Raw genomic sequence first — 19,599 nt, 5'->3', positions numbered from 1 at the left:
AGCAACTGAACAGCAACACTGGTTGCCAGCGCAACCTCGGTTTCTACAGTGGCCCTGCTGATCCTCTGCTGCCTGCACAGATGCCTCTGGGGCCCCACGCCAACTACTGACTTGCAGAGGCCTCTGCCTTGGAGGTTGGTCTGGGCACAAAACTCCTAAAACACCTCCCCATCTCTGTTTCACTTGGCCATTTTTTTTTTTCTTTTGGTCATGTCAAGAGGCTTGTGGGATCTTAATTCCCCAACCAGGGATCAAACCCGGGCCCCTGGCAATGAGAGCACCGAGTCTTAACCACAGGACCACCAGGGAATTCCCTTGGCCACTTTCTCGATGACTGTGTCCCTCTGCCTGTCCCCGCAGGCTGCTGAAACAGGATGTGGCCAGTGAATCTGGAGAGGAACGCAAGGCTGGATTATGATGGCTCTGAAAGCCACACAGTGGGGTTTTGACACCAAAAACATTTGTATCATTTTGTGTACTTAGCACTTCAGCCAGACCGTTACCAAGTATGTGACCAACACATTTGCTGCACATCGTCTTCACTTGCCAGGTGAATAAACACATGGAGGACTAGAGGGCTAGGACCTCAGGCCCTGACACGTCTATGTGCAAACTCACAACTATCCAAACACAAAGCACCAACGTCAACTGAGATGAGTTCACATAGAATATATTTCACTCTTTTAAAAATAAAACTTTCAGCATAGCTAACATCCAAACTACAAAAATAAACATCTCCATATAAATAATTTATGTGGTGAGAGATGGGCAGGGATACAGAGTGCCTCCTCAGGAGTCACCAAGCAGTGGGGACCAGGCCCAGCAAAGGGTGCTAACAGGATCCCTCAGGCTTGGTCTGCTGGGGACAGCAGTGTGGGGTGGGAGGGGGGTCTGGGCTGCACTGCAGCCTGAAGTGCTGGCTTTTACCCCACCCAGACACAGGCCCAGGCCCAGAGAAGCCGGGCATGCAAGGCTGCTCACAGCCTAGACAGCGGTGGCTTTGTGTGGATTTCGGGGAGGTCTCCGATGGCCCAGTCAGGGGAGGGGATGAGGTGGCAGCAGCAGGGCTCCCCAGGAGTGCGCCCTGTCTTCAGCAATGCCCCCACTGCTTCCCAGTGACTTCGTGTGGCCTGAATGGGGTCTCCATGCTTCGGCTGCTCTTCACCCGGTGGCTGGACACAGTCCCCTAGAGCCGAGGTTGCTGGGGCCATTGGCAGCTGGTGTGGCAGCAGGCGACCAAGCAGGCTCCTCAGAGGCTGGGTGGATGTAGGCACCAGGCAGTGGGGGCGGGTGGAGGGCCACAGTCATGGAGGTAGTCACTCTGGCAAAGCTCTGGGGCAGGGTGGAGGATATCCCCCACCTGAGCCCTCCTCCCTGTGGAGCTGGGGGGCTCAGGACCTCTGTGCTCTCCTTGTACATCTGTACCACCTGGGGGGAAACAGCAGCCTCAGTGAGCCTGGGGGCTACTAGGGACTCAGCGCCCTTCAGCGACTTCCTGGTTGGGAAGCTGAGGTCTTTGGTGGCTTCCAGCAGGCGACAAGCGCTAACAAGGGACAGGATTTGAGACCAGGGGCCAATCCTGCACCTAAAGGCTAAGGTGGGTCCCAGGAAGAAGTCAGGAGGGCTGAAGGGCAGGGACATGATGTCTGGGCAAAAGGGGAGGCTGCTAACTTCAGCTGGTGGTACTTCATGGGGAGGGGGCCTTGTGAGTTGAGCCCTGTCTGTTGGCCACTGAGGGTGTTTTGTCTTGGTTCTGTCCCACCCCGCCCCCTGGGCTGGGAGCAGGATGGTGTGGTCACCTCTGGTGGGGGGCCCAGGATGGACAGCAGTACCGGCAGCAGCACGAGCCCGTGGAGGAGGCCCAGGAGTGTAAGTATTGTCAGCACCACGAAAAAGTACCTGGGGGTGTTAAGAGGGGTCAGCCCGGTCAGGTCCTGTATCCAGTGCAGGCCAGCCCTGCCTCCTTGCCCTGAGCCTTCCCCTACCTTACAATGAAGTCAAAGTTGGAGCCAGCAAGCATGAGCAGTCCTAGCAACGTGGAGATGGCCCCATCAGTCACTGGGGCAAATGTGCGCTCCAGGGCCCGGGCAGCACGCAGGTTCCGGCTACCCTGAGCGGTCAGGAAGCCCTGGGGGAACAAAGTGGTCCTGGAGCTGCTCCTCGACCAACCACGGCCAGCTCATCTATGTCCCCAAGGCTCACCTATGCCTGGCCCATAGAAGGCCAGGTGAACCGAGTTCCTGGGAACTGGGCAGGACCCAAGCACAAGTCCATGTGGGTAACCCTGTATAGATGAGTGAGACATGTGCTGTGTGTGCTTAGCCACTCAGTTGTGTCCGACTCTTCGGGACCCCATGGACTGTAGTCTGCCAGGCTCCTCTGTACATGGGGATTCTCCAGGCAAGAATATTGGAGTGGGTTGCCATGCCCTCCTCCAGGGGATCTTCCCAACCCAGGGATCAAACCCAGGCCTCCCACATTGCAGGTGAATTCTTTACCAGCTGAGCAAGGGAAGCCCATTAATACTGGAGTGGGTAGCCTATCCCTTCTCCAGGGGAACTTCCCAACCCAGGAATCGAACTGGGTCTCCTGCATTGCAGGAGGATTCTTTACCAACTGAGCTAGATGAATGAGACAGAGATGTCTAGAATAGGTTGGACTTCCCTGGTGGCTCAGCTGGTAAAGAATTCACCTGCAATATGGGAGACCTGGGTTCGATCCCTGGGTTGGGAAGATCCCCTAGAGAAGGGTAAGGTTACCCACTCTAGTATTCTGGCCTGGAGAATGCTATGGACTGCATAGTCCATGGGGTGGCAGAGTTGGACACGACTGAGGACTGACTTTCACTTTCTTTCAGACTAGGTTGGCCATCTATAGCCTGTCCCGTGGTTTTGTTAATAAAGTTTTGTTGAAACACGGCCACACCCGTTCATGCACATAGCATCTATGGCTGCTTTTGTGCTACACTGGTAGAAAGACCATATTGCCTGACAAGCCTAAAATATTACTATCTGATTCTTTTCAGAAAAACTTTGCTAATGCCTGGTCTAGAAGGATGGATACTTCTCAGGGTAGCATTTCAGAGGCTTTCTGATTCCTTCTTGGTATGTTTCTGCATGCTGACTTTTTTGTCCCCCAAGGAGTCTATATTGTTCTTATAATCAGAAAAATAAGGATTTTATGGGGGAAGAAAGAAAGAAGCTGTTTGTGGGGTCTGGCCAGGTTTGTGTTGGAGCTCCCAACCGGTCCACTGCCCCCACCCCACCCCCACCCCGCCTCTGCCAGACAACATGAAGCTGTGGGAGAGGCCAGCCCACCTCTGTCCTGCATCTCTGTCCTGGAAGGATCTCGCCTTTACGCTGTCATCGAGCTACCACCCCATCGCTCTGATCCATAGTAAATCCATCCAAAACAACCGTCATTTCCCATTTTCTCACCTTCCATTCTGTCCTCATCCCATTCTGGTTAGGCCTTTGTCTCTCCTCTCTACTGAAATGGATGCTTATTTGTTTACTTACTTGTTTATCTCAACATTCTTGAAGATAGTGTGTCTGTATTGCTCTCATCTCCCCAGTCCTGAGCACACAGTATTTGTTGAAAACTGAATCAGCTGGCCCACCCCTCTCCTAGTGCCTGTGCTCACCAGAGCCACGTGGACGGTGAACTCGACACCAATGCCTACGGAGGCCACAAGAATCACCACCGGGATGGCACTCAGCTTGATGCCCAGGAAACCCATGATGCCAAAGAGCTCCACAGTCATCATCGCCAGGACCAGTACCTGGGGAGGGCAGGGCTCACACAGGGCTCCTGGCCAGGGCAGGTGGGGGAGCTATGGGTCCCTCCAGCCCCACTCCTGCAAGACTCACTATGAGCGCAGCCGTCCAGGGGTTGAGCAGCAGCAGCGCACAGACGAGGAAAGTACACAGCAGCAGGATGCAGACTGCCAGCAGGAAGCAGCGCCGCAGGCCCAGGTACTGCTCCCAGAAGAGGAAGGGGGAGCCGCTGGGGTAGGCACGCACCCCGGCCCGGCCGGCCTCGGCACACGCTGCCCGGGCCCCCTCGATGGCCTCCACGAAATCTGCAGTCTTCTGGAGGCCGTGCAAGAGGAAGGGGAACTGGGCAAACTCCAAGGGCTGGGCCGCCGGGACTGTTGAGGGAGGGGGCGGAGGGAGAGGGAGGGGCAGCCGGTGAGCACCGGGCAGCCGTGGGCAGGGCTTCAGGGGAGGGCCTGTGTGGGCCCAGGTCCAGGCAGTTTGGGCTCCCCCGGGACTCACTGCGAAGGTTCTCCCCCGTGGTGTCGTACTTGTCATGCAGCCACTCAGGGGGTGGGGGATAGAAGTTGGCCTGCGAGGCTGCCAGACCCAGGGGGTCACTGCTCACCCACACGGTCAGCCCCATGTAGAAGAGCTCGGGTGGGATCAGCCCTTCCTTGTCCACCAGCTTCCTGGTGGTCAGCTGCAGAGGCAGAGGGGGTTAAGGCTGGGCCCATGGGGCCTGGAGCCCCTCTGTGCTCCCCAGCCCTCCGGTCCTCTTCCAACCTGGCTGAAATCCAGAGGCTCCTGGGCATCCCCGGTCTGGACGAGCAGCTTGTATGCCAGAGCCCCATCCTCAGAGCCATTGCGGTATGAGTGGCGGGTGATGCGCCCAGAAGCCCAGTCCTGGTCAAACGCAGCCTGGATTCCTGGGAGAGGACAGGGTAGGAGTCCAGTTGTCCTGTGGGCTCTGGGGGCTCCTGCCAGCCGCAGTCCTCCCGGCCCGTCTCCTCGCCTCTTACCCTGTAGCCAGTTGCGATAGTAGTGGAGCCAGGTGCGGGGTGCCTGGGTGGCCGGTGGGGGCAGCACGGCCTTGAGGGAACTGAAGCGCTGGTGCAGATCAAAGAGGGCGCGTTGGGAGTGGGCGTAGTCAAAGCCACCCTGTGTCACCAGAGCCACCTCGTACAGAGAGAAGTACCTGAGCTGGGCGCTCAGGAAGGCATGCTCCTTGGTGCCACGTGGCACCACATCAGTCAGGGCCAGACCGTCCTGCACCAAGGTCGCTCCATAGAGGCTCAGGCCCAGGAGAGCCCCAAAAAGTACCAGTACTACAGCCTGTGGGAAGAGGCGACTAAGCTGGAGGCCCAGAGACATCTAAGAAGTCTGTGCCACGTCCCACCTTGACCTGCCCGGGCCTGGAGGCTTACCTTGGTGTGGGACTGGAGCAACAAGGGTGCAAACTGAGAGCGGGCAAAATGGGCAAGATTCCAGCGGGCACAGGGCAGGGACTTGCAGGCTGCCTTCTGCCCTGTCCCCTCCTCCTGTCCTAGAAGGTCCCGTGTGGACCCTCCTGGGCTGAAGAGCTCAGAGCCCAAAGCGTCAGAAGGTGGTGGCACCAGGTGGGCTTGGGGAGGCAAGATGGTGACCACATGTTGGCTGCTGGCTTCACAGTGGGCAAAGGCTTGAACCGTGGCAGTCAGGTGGGCAATGCCCACTGGTACCGTCCCGTTCCCCAGCTCCTGGGGCAGAATCTGAATCACCCGAGCAGAGCAGGGGCTGGAAGAGGCAGAGAGGGGGTGAGGGTCTGGAAATGGTGCCAAGGGGACAGGACAGGATGGGGCTCAGGAGGGACGGCCCGGTGGGACAGGGGTACCTAGAGAAGCAGCAGAGCACATCCAGGCGCTGGCAGTGGCGCCGGTGCAGGTCCAGGCTGAGGACCGCGGGGAAGACAAGCATCACGGCTGCGAAGTTGCAGCCCACCACTATGGCTGCCTGCGGGGTGGGCAGGAGGGGCACAAAACCTGGATGAAGCCCGCTGGGCTCCATGCCCACGCCAAGCCCGGGCCCCATGGGTGAGGCCTCACCTGCAAGGAGAAGGCCCGCAGTGCAGGGATGGGAACCAGGGCGGCCATGAAGAAGGCAACCATGTTGTTGATGGACGTGAGTGTGACGCTGGTGCCCGTGCGCTGCAGACACTCCCCTGTGCGCTCCTGCCAGGACAAGGCCGAGTGAAGGACGGCAGGGGAGGGACAGGAGCCACACAGCAGCTAACGTTTATTGCCCTGTTCTAAGCACTCGAATTACCGATCCTCACCACACCCCTTACCACACAAACACTATGATTACCCCTGTTTACAGATGAGGAAGCGAGGCACAGAGAGGCTTATTACCAGCCCAAAGTCACTCAAACCAAGCGGCTCTGGGACCCTCAGCAGCATGGCCTGGGATGAACCCAGGCAGGAGGACGCCGCCTCACCTGGAGAGGGGTGCCAGATGGAGCCTCTGTGAAGGCGTGTGCCAGCAGGAATATGTCGTCCACGCCGATGCCCAGCGCCAAGAAAGGCAGCACCTGGAGGGGCGTGGGGGCAGGCAGTTGGAGGATCTGAGCAGCCCGGGCTGTGGGCCCCAAGTCTGCCCGCAGACCTGGCCTACCTGGGTGGTGGCAGCGTTGAAGGCGATGCCCAAGAGGGCACACAGCCCCAGGCCCGAGGCCACCGCCAGGGCCACCAGCAGCACCCCAGCGAGGCCCACTGCACCCTGGGACTGGGCACAGTCCCACCGCAGCATTGTCACGCAGGCATAGGCTAGCTGTGGGGAGAGAGGGCAGTCTGGGATGGGGGCTCCCACGTGGGGCTGGTGGTGCGGGGCAAGGTGCCAAGAGGACCCACCATGAGCAGATAGCCCCCCACCACGCGGGCGGCGCTGACTTCAGAGAAGGCGTGCAGGATGTCATCCAGGGTGGTGGAGGAGAAGGCGTGGATCTGCTGGGATGCGTTCTCAGGCAGGGACTCCTGGGCCAGCTGGAGAGACAGGGTGGTGTGAGGCGCAGGAGGAGGCAGTGGCCTTGGGCACTATGCCCGCCAGCTCCACGCTGACCTGCACAAACCGCCGCTGCCAGGCCTGCAGGACCGTGCCTGCCTGCTCCTCGCTCCAGCCAATGTCGTGGGTCTGGTAGTCACCCCGGAAGTGTTCGTAGAGCTGGCGGGGGCTCATCAGCAGGAAGGTGCTCTGCAGGGCCTCTGCCCTGGCGGTGGTGTAGGAGAAGCAGGAGTCAGGGCTGGTCTGAACGACTAGGAGGGCATGTGCAAGGGGCATTTGCCAGAGCTGCCTGGCATCAGGGTGTGGCTCCCCATGCCTGGGGCATCCCCTTGGCAACTCCTGGGGGGATGGTCCTACCTCAGCAGCTGTCCTTGGGGGTCTCTGGCCATGCCTCCCAACAGCAGCTCCTCCTGCCAGTGCATGAACTTGTGGGAGAAGCCGTGGCAGCCCCCACTCAACTCCTGAGCCACGTCGGGAGCCTGGAGGGGGTGGAGAGAAGCTCGTTACTCCAGGCCCTACTACTTGTGGGTAACTAGGTGTCTCTGGGCGGGCACCTCCAGGAACCATGCTTGCCACAGAGTTCCGTGGGCCTGGGGTGTAGATACTGTTGTGCTGGGCCTCTTGCCTGCTCTGTAAGCGAACAGCTACAGGCTGGCAGGGAGGAGACCACAAGAGGGAGCAGAGGCCTAGAAACAGGCTGCGGGGAGGAGCTGGCTGAACTTTGGTGGTTTTGGGAAAAGGTCCACATTCACAGGGCCACACAGACACTCAGGAAACCAGGTATGACACCCATGCTTATCTAATTTGTCTGGTCTCTCTGTACATGTGTGTTTTGATGAAGTCCAGCCTTTCTGGGCTTAGAAAAAGCCAAAGGGATTCATATGCTATTTGAGGAGTCCTTAGGAGAGCTGAATGGGAATGGAAAACTCCAGGTGTCGAGTGCTGTGTGGACAGGGTAACAGTGTCCAGGAAGTAGGGGGCAGAGCATAGAGCAGTCTGCTCTCTCCAGGAACAGGGGAACAGGAGGGGAAAGGGAAGGAAATGACCTCTCCCCTGCAGACCTGGCTGGAACCCACCTGCCTGCTGTGATGGTTAGGGGCACTCGATGGGCAGTGGAGGTCGTCAGGGTGCAGACAGGGCCGCCCCACGTAGGCCTGGCCCACCTGTGCCTTGTCTAGCAGCTCCCGGAAGCCCTCAAGGGAGGCAAAGGGGCCCAGCTCCTCCAGCAGCTGCTCTGGGTCCAGGTTGGTCCACTGGATGTCAGGGCGGCCCCTGCAGGGATAGTTTGTGGTCGGTGAGGATCAGGGATCAATGCCCATCCTCCAGGCTACTGCCATGGGGCCCACGGGGTAGCCCACCCCACTCCACGTGCAGGCTCAGTCCAGCAGGTTGCCGCAGTGAACTCTGAATGGATATAGGAGCTGAGACGGAACTCAAGACAGACGGTACTTAACACAAGGAAGAGACTCACAAAAGCCCCATTTCATTCCTTCCCAAACCGTCTACCCTTGGCTCTCATACATAACCATACAGGCGCCTGCCTGTAACAGGTTTTCTTTATGGCCTGGGCAGCAGCTGAGTTGACACCTAGCTAACTCTCCCTGGCAAAGTCTCTTTCTGGGGATCTTTTCTTTAAAAAAAAAGAAAGAAAAACAACTTTTGATTTTATATTGGGATACAGCCAATAACAATGTTGTGATAGTTTCAGGCGGACAGCAAAGGGACTCAGCCATACATATACATGTATCCATTCTCCTGGGGATCTTTTTTCTCCTTTGTTCAGATCTTACAGATCTTCATGTTTTATCTAAACAACACAGGTCTGCCTTTCCTTCAGAGGTGAGGAGAAGGGGGATGAGGAGAGAGCCCTGAGGCTGCCTGTGCCCTGACCCTGGCCTGGTGGTAATCAGGCCCTGGTGAGCTTTTGCTCACCGTCCCTCCTTTCTGCTGGGGAAGTCCTGGCAGGGGATGAAGCAGGGCCCCGGAGCGGCAGCAGCGGCACTCACGGCAAGTAGGCAGAGCCCCCTTGGAGTTTGGCTCCCTCCCAGAAGCAGTCGAGGGGGGTGAGGATCACACATGGAAACAGCTTCTCAATCATCTGCCAGGGACATCCCAGGCCAAACATCAGTCCTGTCCCCGAGATGCCCCTACGCTCCCCCTTCCCCACCTCCCCGGCTGCAGAGAAGGCTCCACCTCTACCCTGTCTCAGAGGACAGTGCAAGAGACTCACCCGCTCAATCATTCCATTTTCAATTAGGGGAACTCCTGACTTGTAGCAGATTTTGTTCAGATCCCAGGACCTGCAATAGCCAGGGGCATGGGACGTCAGTAGAAGAGGGCAACTCCGGCTCCAGCCCTGCTATGGCACCTCTCGCTCCCAAGCTGCTCGGGGGCTCAGCCAGACTCACTTTCCATAGAGTGATACTTGCACTTTACTGGCGGTGAGGGCTGCCTGGAGGTGGAGGTCGAGTGCCTCGGGCGTGAGGATGTTCTCTCCCTCCTGGCGCGGGGTCTGTATCAACATCTGGGAGGTATACGCAGCCTCCTCCCCCAGCTTCTCCTTGGTGTATTCCAGTTCCTGGCTCACCCGGCTGCCCGCTGCCAGAACAGAGAGAGAAAGCTGGGGGGCAAGAGCCTCGGTGGATCCAAGCTCCAGGGAGTGTGGGACCCCAACCCCAGAGGCCTCCCAGGACAAGTGGGAAAAACTTCTCCTTGATGGCCATGCTGAGGCCCCAGGCTCCTGGCTCTTGTTTCAGAATCTGGAGTGGAGAGGTCCAGCTGTGTGGCTCTTTGGAACTCTTGTGAGACCTAAGGTTTCAGCATGAACCCGGCTGGCTGTGTTTGCAGCAAGTAACTTAAAAATGAGCAATCAACAGGAGCGGGGCCAGGGTAGGGTTTGGGGGTGTCCTGATAAGGGAGCCCCTCACTCAGTCTCTCTGTTCTGGCAGGGAGGACAACGAGGGACAAAGGGGCTGACAGGGAGGCTGCTGTTGGAGGGTGTCCTAAAGGAACAGGTCTAATGCTGGGGCTGGTTCCTAGCTCAGGTTGTCCCAGACAGTGGTTTATATTCATACACCTTTCTGCAAACTGCTCTGTAAAGAGGGTGGGTGGCTGGGTAAATGTCTGGCAATAATGACTCTGTAGTGGCACAAGTGAGGGGGAGGATCAAACGGCCTTTCAGTGTGATGCTGTCAGCATACTGCCTCCTCTCAGGAAATAGCTCATGGACCCTGGCAGAGGTGACATCAAAGTGGGCTGGCAGAAGAAGATCCTGTTCACCAGTTTCTCAGTCCAGACATTTATGAATTCTAGCACCAGGCCTGCCTTCATCTTCTTGATCAAGTTCTGCATTACCCTGGCTGCGGAGGCCAGCTCTGTACCAGAGGCCTGGGGAGGCAGGGAGGTTTGAGGGATGCTATGACCTGACTATGGTTTGGGGGAGACAAGGGCTAAGGCCAAACCACCCCGGAGGCTTTGTGGACGTGGCCTGGTCTTAGGCCCAGTCCTGCTTTTCCCAATCTGGGGCCTCTTCCTGGGCCCACTGGACTGCTTCTCCAAGACTCCAGTCCTACTTGGGATCATCATACCCCTCCATCTCTTTCAAACCCACATAATCCCCTCACTCATGAGAGCCCCAAACTCCTGGTCACGCTCATCACAGATTCACCCCTATGCTCATCCCCACTCCCAGTCACATTCCTGACCCCCCCACCCCCCGCAATGAACAGTCTCACACAGCCATCCCGCCTTCTCTGCTGTCAATTCCACATATTTCTTTTCTTCCTTTCCTGAGTCCCTGCTTCTGCAGCCCTGTACCTCAGTGTTTATTTCACCAGGCTTAGGCCAGAGCTGCCACAAGGAGGGACAGGAGCAGAGGGCAGAGATAAGCTCCCCACAATAAGGGAATTTGCTGAGGGGACCGAGGTATGGAAGAAAGAAGCAACCCAGAGCTAATGAGAAAGCAAGAGAAAGGGACAGGCACAATTTAAAACAGTATCAAAGGACTTCCCTGGTGGTCCAGTGGTTAAGAATCTACCTTCCCATGCAAGGGGCATGACTCCAGTCCCTGATCGGGGAATTAATAAAACCCCACATGCCTTGGGGCAACTAAGCAAGCCCACTCGCCACAATGGAAGATCCTATATACTGCAATGAAGATTCTGAGTCCTGCAACTAAGACCCGACACAGCCAAATAAATAAATAAATGTTAGAAATAATAAAATACAGCATCAAAGAGAATAAGGAGTCCTCAGAGAAAATGAGGAAGAGAAAGTTATGTTTTGGCTGACAGTGATGGTGCGTTATGAGGACAGATGAACGGGGTGTACTGTGCAGGCCAGAAGAGACAGCAGGTGTCTGGGGGAGCACAAAGGCTTCCAAACAGACCTGGCTTTGGGTCTTGGCTCTGATGCTTGGGGTAAACTATTTAGTCTCTCTGACCTGCAATTTCCTCATCTGAGAAATGGGGACAATGCCCACCTTGGTGGCTTGAGAACCAAAGTGATGGGATTTCCCTGGTGGTCCGGTGGTTAAGAATCTGCCTGCCAATGCAGGGCACATTGGTTTGATCCCTGGTCAGGGAAAATTCCACATGCCTCGGAGCGACTAAGCCCTTGTGTCACAACTACTGAGCCCACACCCTAGAGCCCATGCTCTGCACACGAGAAGCCGCCGCAATGAGAAGCCTGTAGACCGAAACTAGAGAGTAGCCCTTGCTCTCTGCAACTACAGAAAGCCTGTGTGCAGCGACAAAGACAGAGCGCAGCCAAAAATAAATAAATACACAGAATCAATATGAGCGAAGTACTTAGGAAGTTGTCCAGTACCCAAGAGCTACAGATATGGAATTATCATTCAATAGTTGCCATGAGAGAAATGATATGACAGAAACATGAGAAAGAACTAAAGAAAACATGAGACTGTAAGTAAGTGGGGAGAAAGTAGGCAGAACAGGGGAAGGAGACTCAAAATCATCACATCTGTTAAAAACTTTACAAAATGGATAATATAACTGGTTAGAGCATGCTTAGAGTCCACTTTATAGGTAATCCAATGAATGCAACTTACCGTCTTTCAACAGTCTTGAGATAGCATCACTGAATCAGTGGACATTAGTTGAGCAAACTTCAGGAAATAGTGAAGGAACTTCAGGAGATGCTGCAGTCCACAGGGGTCACAAAGAGTCGGATATGACTGAGCACACATGATATTGCAATATATTTTAGGACCCACAGAAACGTTCACAATCTTTGGTCTAGAAATTTCACATGTAAGGACCTGTAAGCTTTTGTAGGGACTGAGGCTGTCTCTGTATGAAATGGGAGCCATGGGAGGTTTTGAGCAGAGAAGTTGAGATGACCTGGCTTTTTCATCACCTTAAATATTCCGGAGCTGAGTTGTGAATAATGAACAGGAGTTGGCCAGGGTAAGAAGCCAGGGAAAGGGGTTCTGGACCAAGTGTGTGCAGGTAACTGTCAGGGGCTCAGCACTGCTGGGCTGCTAAGAGTGCTGGAGAGACAAAGCTGGGGAAGCAACCTAGAGTGTGCTGGGGAGCTTGAACTTGATTCTAGAGACTACCCGGAAGCCAGAAGAGTGGTGGAAGGGCTCTGTGTGCATGTGGGCGCTAAGCCGCTTCAGCTGTGTCTGACTCTTTGCGACCCCATGAACTGTAGCCCACTAGACTACTTTGTCCATGGGATTCTCCAGGCAAGATATTGGAGTAGGTTGCCATTCTCTCCTCGAGGGGATCTTTCCGACCCAGGGACTGAATCCAGGTTTCCGGTATTTCGGGCAGATTCTATAAGGGGTCTAGCACTAAGCTCTAAGCACTAAGGGAAGCAGTAAGAGACTGACTGACTTGGTCAGATTTAGATGCACCACAGGAGGGCGGTGTGGAGGCAGATTTAAAGGTGAGGGGAAAGGGCAGCCCCTTAACCGACCTAGATTTCCTGGGCCATCCTCAGAAAGGCCTAGTGATTCAGGGCAGCTGGGCCCCTCCCCAGCCTTAGAAGCTGAAATTTGATGAGTCTAAGAAGTCATTTATAATTCCACTGTCTTTGCCAAGTGAAGGATTTAGACATAGGATGCTACACAGTTCTTGCCAAAATAACCAAATGGGAAGTCCGTGGGGGTGGGTGGTGGGAAGGGGTGGGTAGTAAAATTTTCCTCACTTTCAAAAAAGGTGTGCAAGACAGGCATGACTTCCCTTTTCTACCATGGCAGCGGCAGCAGCCACCTTGGGAGAAAGCGTGATAAACCTGAGGGCAAAAGCCCAACATACAGAAGGCAGAGGAGAAAGATAGAAAAACCTTTTGCTGATGTCCTTAGGTTGCTGAGTTATCTATTGTGGAACTTCTCTACTCTGTACTGCTAGACTTCTTGTTGGCGGGGGAGGAGGGAAGTAATAAATCAATCCTCTTCCTTTCTCCCTTTCCCTTTCTCTCTCCTTAATGTGGCTAAACGCATTCTAAATGATACAGTAAGGGGTGTACTGCCAGGTCTTAGCTAGAGCAACTGCCACAAGGGTGGAAAGAAGGGATCCCTCATGAGAGAGGCTGAGAAGGAAGAATTTTAATTGTTTAGTAACCAATTAACTGAGCAAGAAGAACTGAGACTGGCTCTCAAGGTTTCAGCCTTGGGAATCTGAGTGAATAGTGGTTCCACCAATTGATACCTGGCTGTCACCTGCCTTCTAGACAGAAGGGCTGTATGTTCCTTATCTTCAGGGACAGCTCCAATTTCAAACCATTTCTATCACTGTTCCTGAAAGTACTAGTTGGACTCTACATTGTGATTTTTCTTTGCTTTCTTTCTTGTTACTATTTTTTTGGCTACACCACCTGGTTTGCAAGATCTTAGTTCCCTGACCAAGGACTGAACAGGGCCCTCGGCAGTGAAAGCACAGAGTCCTAACCACTGGACCACCAGGCAATTTCCTGGGATTTTTATTTTAGAGAATTTATCTCTGAGTCCTTCACCTTTAACACTGACCAGGAAGGAGAAGTCACATTCCAAATCTCACCATGGCAAAGCTGGTGAGTCCAGAACTCTCAGAGCTAATGCCATGCTTCTCTCTTTGCTCTCCGTATTAGCAAAACAGGAAAGGAATGGAGAATACCCATCAGTCCTCATTGCCGAGGGTATTGCTGGAAGAAGCCTCAGAGAAAAGTTCAGGTCAGGATCACTGCTTTCAACTCACCTCCAGCCCCAATAGAGAGCAGAGTGATGTTCCAAAACAAAGGAAAAAGACCGAGGAATTGATTCCTGTCCTCTTATATGACCCTCCCACTAAGAACACCAAAACTCCAGTGAGATCAAGCCTGGCCTGTGCTGGAATGCAGGAGAGAGGATGAGGAAACATGGAGGTTCAAGCAGTGTTTAGACTGGGAAGATCTGGGGAATGGAGAAGGAAGAAGGGTGGGAGACAGCCTCTATTGTGGCAGGAAATCCAAGAGTCATTTGGGACCACCCAGGCAGCAATGGTGTGGGTGGGGGTAAGTGTCTGTTCGTGTATGCACATGTTTGTCCTGGGGCTACGGGCGGGCAAGCAGGCAGGCAGGCACAGAGAAACATCTGCTCTGGACCCCAGGGCTGGCCTGGAGTGTGTATATATGTGAGAGTCTGCAGAGGGTGGGGGGTAGGGTAGGATGAGGTGTGGGATCCTAACAGGCAGGCAGGCTCCAAGAAACATCTGCTCTGGATCCTCAGGCGTGCCAGCATTTAAAATAACTTAGGGGTGTGAGAGTCTAACCTGGCCCTGCCTTTGGGTGTGGGCCATGGCTGGGGGAGATCTGGGGGAGCCCACAAATGCAAACTTCCCAGGAAAGAACAGAGAGGAGTTTGACTCTGTTAAAGGGTTGTCATACCAGGCCCCAGGAAAGGGGAGTTATGTCCAAACCATTAATAATAAATCATTTTAATCTAATGCTTCCCTTAGGAAGTAAAGATCTGGTTCCATTTGACTCTGCTGTTGCCTCAAAGTGCAGATTCTGTGACACTTTTCCACTAAACACTTGCAGGGGCCCTCGATGTATGGGACCTCTCCCTGGAGGCCTGCCAGATGATTTATCAGTTCCCCCAGCCTTCTAGTTCTAACACTTCTATTTCTCCTACTCAGATGTGATCTCTCCCTGCCTTCTCTTATATGACACAATTTTTTTCTGCTTTGTATTATATTGTATATTACATCACAGCATGTATTTTACTTTCCTTGCTACTGAAAGATGGGTCTTGTTTTAGTTGCCTTACAAACACTGCAGTACAGTCAAATACATATAAAAGATTGCCAGTAAATGCTAAATAAACACACATACACTCACAGGCTCCATATGCCTGTTCACCAGGCTCCACCATCTGCAGATGTCCGTTTATACGTGAGGGAGGAGCAGTGCTCCCAGGTGCCCAGGCTCTGGCAGGCAGGTGCCCCCTCCACCCAGAGCAAAGCCCACTAGAACTCAATAGCCAGCTTCTCACCCTATTCCTGTCTTGGGCTTACTATATCCAAGCAACTACAGCCAGTGCCCACAACTCACCTTCCACCCAGAGCTGTTCTAGGTCTGTCTCAATGATGGCCACACGGAGACCCAGTGCTAGGGCCCCAAAGGCCAACAGTCCCAGGAAGAGCACTTTGCCACAGTGTCTCTGGATCCCGCAGCCCAAAGAGAAGAGCAGGCCCTGGAAGTAAGCACGGAGCCAGAGCGGAGCCTTCAGGCTCCCAGCTAGGATCTGGGATAGAAAGAGAAGGGTCAGCCAGGCATTACTGCAACCACCCATGAAACCTCTCCCTTTTCTCCTTATACCACCCTATGCCAAGCTCTAGCTTCTTGGTTTCTGGATGCAAGACAGGGAGGACCTACACAGACACGGGCCCAAACTTGGAAAAAATTTAACTCCATTCCCTGCCTCCCACCCAATACACACTTGAAGAAGGCACAGATTCATTTTCTGAGATAGGATACACACACACACACACACACACACACACACACACACACGGGTTCTCAGGTGGACAGAGGTCGACATAGACACCCTCTCTCTCACCAGGCAGATGCTGAGGACACACACACAGAGTTTTCCCAGGGTTTAGAGACATTACATTTTGCAGACCCGGTTCCTTCTTCCGCCTTCCCCTCCACTCACCTGGGGTGTTGCAGGTCGAGCTGGGGGTGTGTAGCCCGGGGGCAGCTCCCCGAGAGGTGGCGGCCGAGCCATGCTGGCGGGTATGGGGGGGCATGGGCGCCCCCAACCTGCGTTATCTGGGAGCCCTCATAGACTGGCCTGGCCCGGTGTACCGCTGAGTTACGCGTCGGAATTCAGCGGGGCCGCTAAGACGCGGATAAGGGTGTGCAGTGATGTCCGCGAGCGTGAGGAGTCGGGCAGTGAGGCTCGGGGAGCAGAGCCGGAGCCGGAGTGGGTCCCGCGTGCAGGAACTGGACCGGCGCGGTTGGATTTGGCGACCGCAGTGCCGAGGAGGCGTCTGCAGTCCCAGAAAAAGGGAGCGGGCTGGGGCTACGCCCTCCCATTGGCTGAGTCTCCCGCAAATTACCCGGAGCCTAGCGGCCGGATCTGCTGCTAGGCAACAGCGCCGCGGGGGGGGCGGGGCGGGAGACCACCCAGGCAGGGCCACCCTCCGCCTCGCTTCCCCGCCCGGGCGTCCGCCGGGCCCTCGGGGAGGAGGAGGGAGGGAGGGAGGGAGATCCTGGAGAGGCGAGGTGTTGGCCAAATGTAAGTCAGGAGAGTTCAGTGCTAAGAGGTGTCGACCCAACCAAGACCCAAAGACTTCTTTCTACAGTTCTCTGCGTGCATTCTCTCCCCATTCAGTTCCTTCTCTCCACTGAGGCCATAGTCATCTCTCTAAAATGCAAATCTGATTATAGCTCCAAAACACAAAGCCCACGTGGAGTACAGCGCTCTGCAGAATCTAAAATCTTCTCTCCCATAGTTCCTTCATACCCCATGTTCCTTCCAGCCCTGCAGAGTTACACGGAAATTCCTACACCCACCATGTTAAGCCATGTATTTCTGCCTTTGTACATGTTGGGGCCCTTTTGTTTTGGCAGACCATCTTCAAAACTGAACTTGAGGGAACTCTGTGGCAGTCAGGTGATTAGGCCTTTGCGCTTTCACTGCCAAAGTAAGGGGGTTCAGTCCCTAGTCGGGGAACAGGCCCGAGTGGTGTGGCCAACCTCCCCAAACCAAAACAAAACCCCCTGAAACTGAGATGAGTTAACCATGTCCCTTTGCAGCCTTTCTTGATTCACACCACCCTCCTAACGGATAGTTGCATCTTTCTTTGTGCTCCTTATAACACTTAATTTATATATTATTGCATTTGATACAATTTATGTACTTGAAAGTCTGCCTGCCTCACTAGATAATAAGTAGGTGTTCAATAATTGTTGAATGAATCATTTGAGAGTTGCAGAAACTAGTCTTGGAAATGACTTGGAAACAGAAAATAGTCCCTTTATTAAACTTTCATCAACTATCTGGCCTCTGAGCATGCTGTTTCTGCAGGTTCCTGACTGATTAACCCTGAATGGCACAGGAGGGTAAAATCAATATACCAGCATGTAAAGTTTGAGAAAGATAAGAAAGAATCTCCAATAAACACATTACTGTAACACAACTACTATTATCTCTGGCCGATATCTTGGTCAATTCTTCCAGATTTGTTTATGATTACATCATAAACATTTCATATTACTGCATAGTCTCTGTATCAATCATCTGGAGAATGTCCTTAGGACAGATTCCCAGAAGTGTGTTGGGTCAAAAAGTATGAACATTTTTATGGCTCTTGCTACATATTACCAAACTGCTTCTTGAAAACTTGTGTCAACTAACATAATCTCCCTGGAGATCTCTCCTCAGTTCTGGGGAAAGGGGAATTTTAGGCCGAGGGGGTGAACACCTAGTGGGTGTTCATCCAGCATAGCACTTTGTTCCTCCCTGTCATAGAGAAGAGGGTCCTGTTACAGATAAAGAAAGTGTAGCCTAGGGAACTTCCCTGGTGGTCCAGTGGCTCAGTGCTCCCAAGGCAGGGGGTCCAGGTTCCATCCCTGGTCAGGGAACTAGATTCCACTTACTGCAACTAAGAGTTCACATGCTGCAACTAAATATCAGCGCAGTCAAAAAAAATGCCCCCCCCCCCAAATCAACATTTTTTTAAGCATACCCTCAGCAATTCTCTGGAAATAGAAAGAGCCTCTAAACTAGGTTGTATGGGCCCTTAGATTGCTTTTGCAGTTCCAGCAAAAGATGGGTATGGCTAGGTGTCATCAGGACTAGAAGCAGAGAGGATTTGCTGTAAGTAGTTCTTGAGACTTCCTTCTTGCTAGATTTGCAGACATAAAGTCCATGGAGAAATAGATTTATAGTCATCTGGGCCTTGGGACTCTGTTTCCACACCAGGCCTACCACTGCTAACAGCACATCCATGGATGCTTTAATGGCAGGGCCTGCCTCCTGAGCAAATTTCCTGCTTTGTAAGGTCCAAAGACCAGGGTAGAGGAATTGGTCTGTAGTTCCAACAGTTCCAACCAGGGCCTGGTGTTCTCTGGCTGCTTTGAGCTCCAAAGTGACCTTTCTTCTCCCCAACAAAGTGAGTTCCTAAGTATAGCTGAGCTCAACCAGTTGGTGATCTAAAGCCACAGATCCCAGGGACCGGGAGGGATGAAGCTCCTCTTTTCTCTCTATAAGCAGCTTGCTTCAACTATGGAATAGCCTGGTTCACAGTCACTTCCACTGGATCTGGGTATGTGTCTTTGGCCCAAACCAGAGAAATTCTCCAAAGACAAACAAAAGAGAAAAGCCATCCTTCATCACCACCAAGGAGTAAATCTAACTACTGATTTATGGGACAAACATTCCTTAAGGTCTCTTATGGATCCATCCTTTTCTAAGCTCTGAGGTTGTAGGGTACCTGCTTTTTATTTTATTTTTTTTTAGTTCTACCACTTTATTGCTACCAACCCATCTCCCTCCACCCTCGTGCACACATGCTCAGTCATGTGACCCCATGGACTTCAGCCCGCCAGACTCCTCTGTCCATGGACTTTTCCAGGCAAGAATACTGGAGTGGGTTGCCATTTCCTTCTCCAGGGTACCTGCTTTTTAAAAGTTCATAGCCTAAGAGGGAGCACACAGACCACAGGGGAAACCACTATGAGCTAGAATACTCGGAAATTTCCAGAAGAGAGAGGAACTGGATGGGAAAAGTGGGAGGGTGACAGAATCTAAAAGGAAAGGACATGATTTAAGGTCTGGATCTTTCATTTACTGGTTATGAGATCTTGGGCAGATTATATAGTGTGACATTGCCCTAAAGTTTAAAGGAGATAATATATGTGGGCTAGGAGCAGTGCCAGGAAAGCTGAGGTGAAACACACACAGTCATACTGTTGGGGAAAGTGGTCAGCCTGGCTTCAGGGTAGGATCCATGAGGGCGGACTAGGTCAGGCTTTCTTTCCCTGCCATTCCCTAAGCTATTCACTTGCCACGCTTTGGCTTTGGGCTGGCTTCTGTTATCTGGGCCAAAGTCAATAACCCTGAGATGTGGAGGAGAGAAGCAGAGACCTGAGCAGCCCTCCACTGCCACCCACTATGTTTAGGGACCACGTCTAGTACTGTATGCCCCTTCCCTCTAGGCAGATTTATGCCAATAAGACCTGCCAAGTCTCTAGTGCTAGAGGATGCAACCAGAAAATGACCTTTTACCTCGATGGCGAGGTAAGGAGAGAGGATTAAGAATCAAAGTAGAGGTACTTTCCTGTGGTTCAGTGGCTAAGACTTTGTGTCCCCAGT

At 53.5% G+C, this 19,599-nt stretch overlaps 1 protein-coding gene across 5 annotated transcripts; it reads right to left on the bottom strand.

Moving 5' to 3' along the window:
• Positions 1–649: 649 nt before the first annotated feature.
• Positions 650–18,804, bottom strand: PTCH2 (patched 2). 5 transcript variants are annotated; one of them, XM_043877461.1, is made up of 22 exons: positions 15,934–18,793; positions 15,327–15,519; positions 9,203–9,392; positions 9,025–9,094; positions 8,801–8,892; positions 7,871–8,066; positions 7,152–7,273; positions 6,852–6,999; positions 6,644–6,775; positions 6,408–6,563; positions 6,232–6,324; positions 5,840–5,965; positions 5,629–5,747; positions 5,183–5,531; positions 4,778–4,865; positions 4,542–4,684; positions 4,278–4,458; positions 3,870–4,150; positions 3,644–3,781; positions 1,986–2,128; positions 1,800–1,899; positions 650–1,428 (listed from the first exon to the last, which is right to left on the bottom strand). In XM_043877461.1, the coding sequence occupies exons 1-22, from the start codon at positions 16,003–16,005 to the stop codon at positions 1,162–1,164; spliced, it is 3,399 nt and encodes a 1,132-aa protein (XP_043733396.1). In that variant the 5' UTR covers positions 16,006–18,793; the 3' UTR covers positions 650–1,161. The 5 variants fall into 5 exon arrangements, with proteins under 5 accessions (XP_043733396.1, XP_043733395.1, XP_043733394.1 ...); XM_043877460.1 differs by having other exon boundaries at positions 4,778–5,090; positions 9,224–9,392; positions 15,934–18,792; XM_043877459.1 differs by having other exon boundaries at positions 4,778–5,090; positions 15,934–17,936.
• Between the last annotated feature and the right edge of the window lie 795 nt (positions 18,805–19,599).

Source organism: Cervus elaphus, chromosome 20 (assembly GCF_910594005.1).
Source record: "Cervus elaphus chromosome 20, mCerEla1.1, whole genome shotgun sequence".
NCBI classification, from domain to species: domain Eukaryota; kingdom Metazoa; phylum Chordata; class Mammalia; order Artiodactyla; family Cervidae; genus Cervus; species Cervus elaphus.
This window is presented reverse-complemented; position numbering and strand designations above follow the sequence as displayed.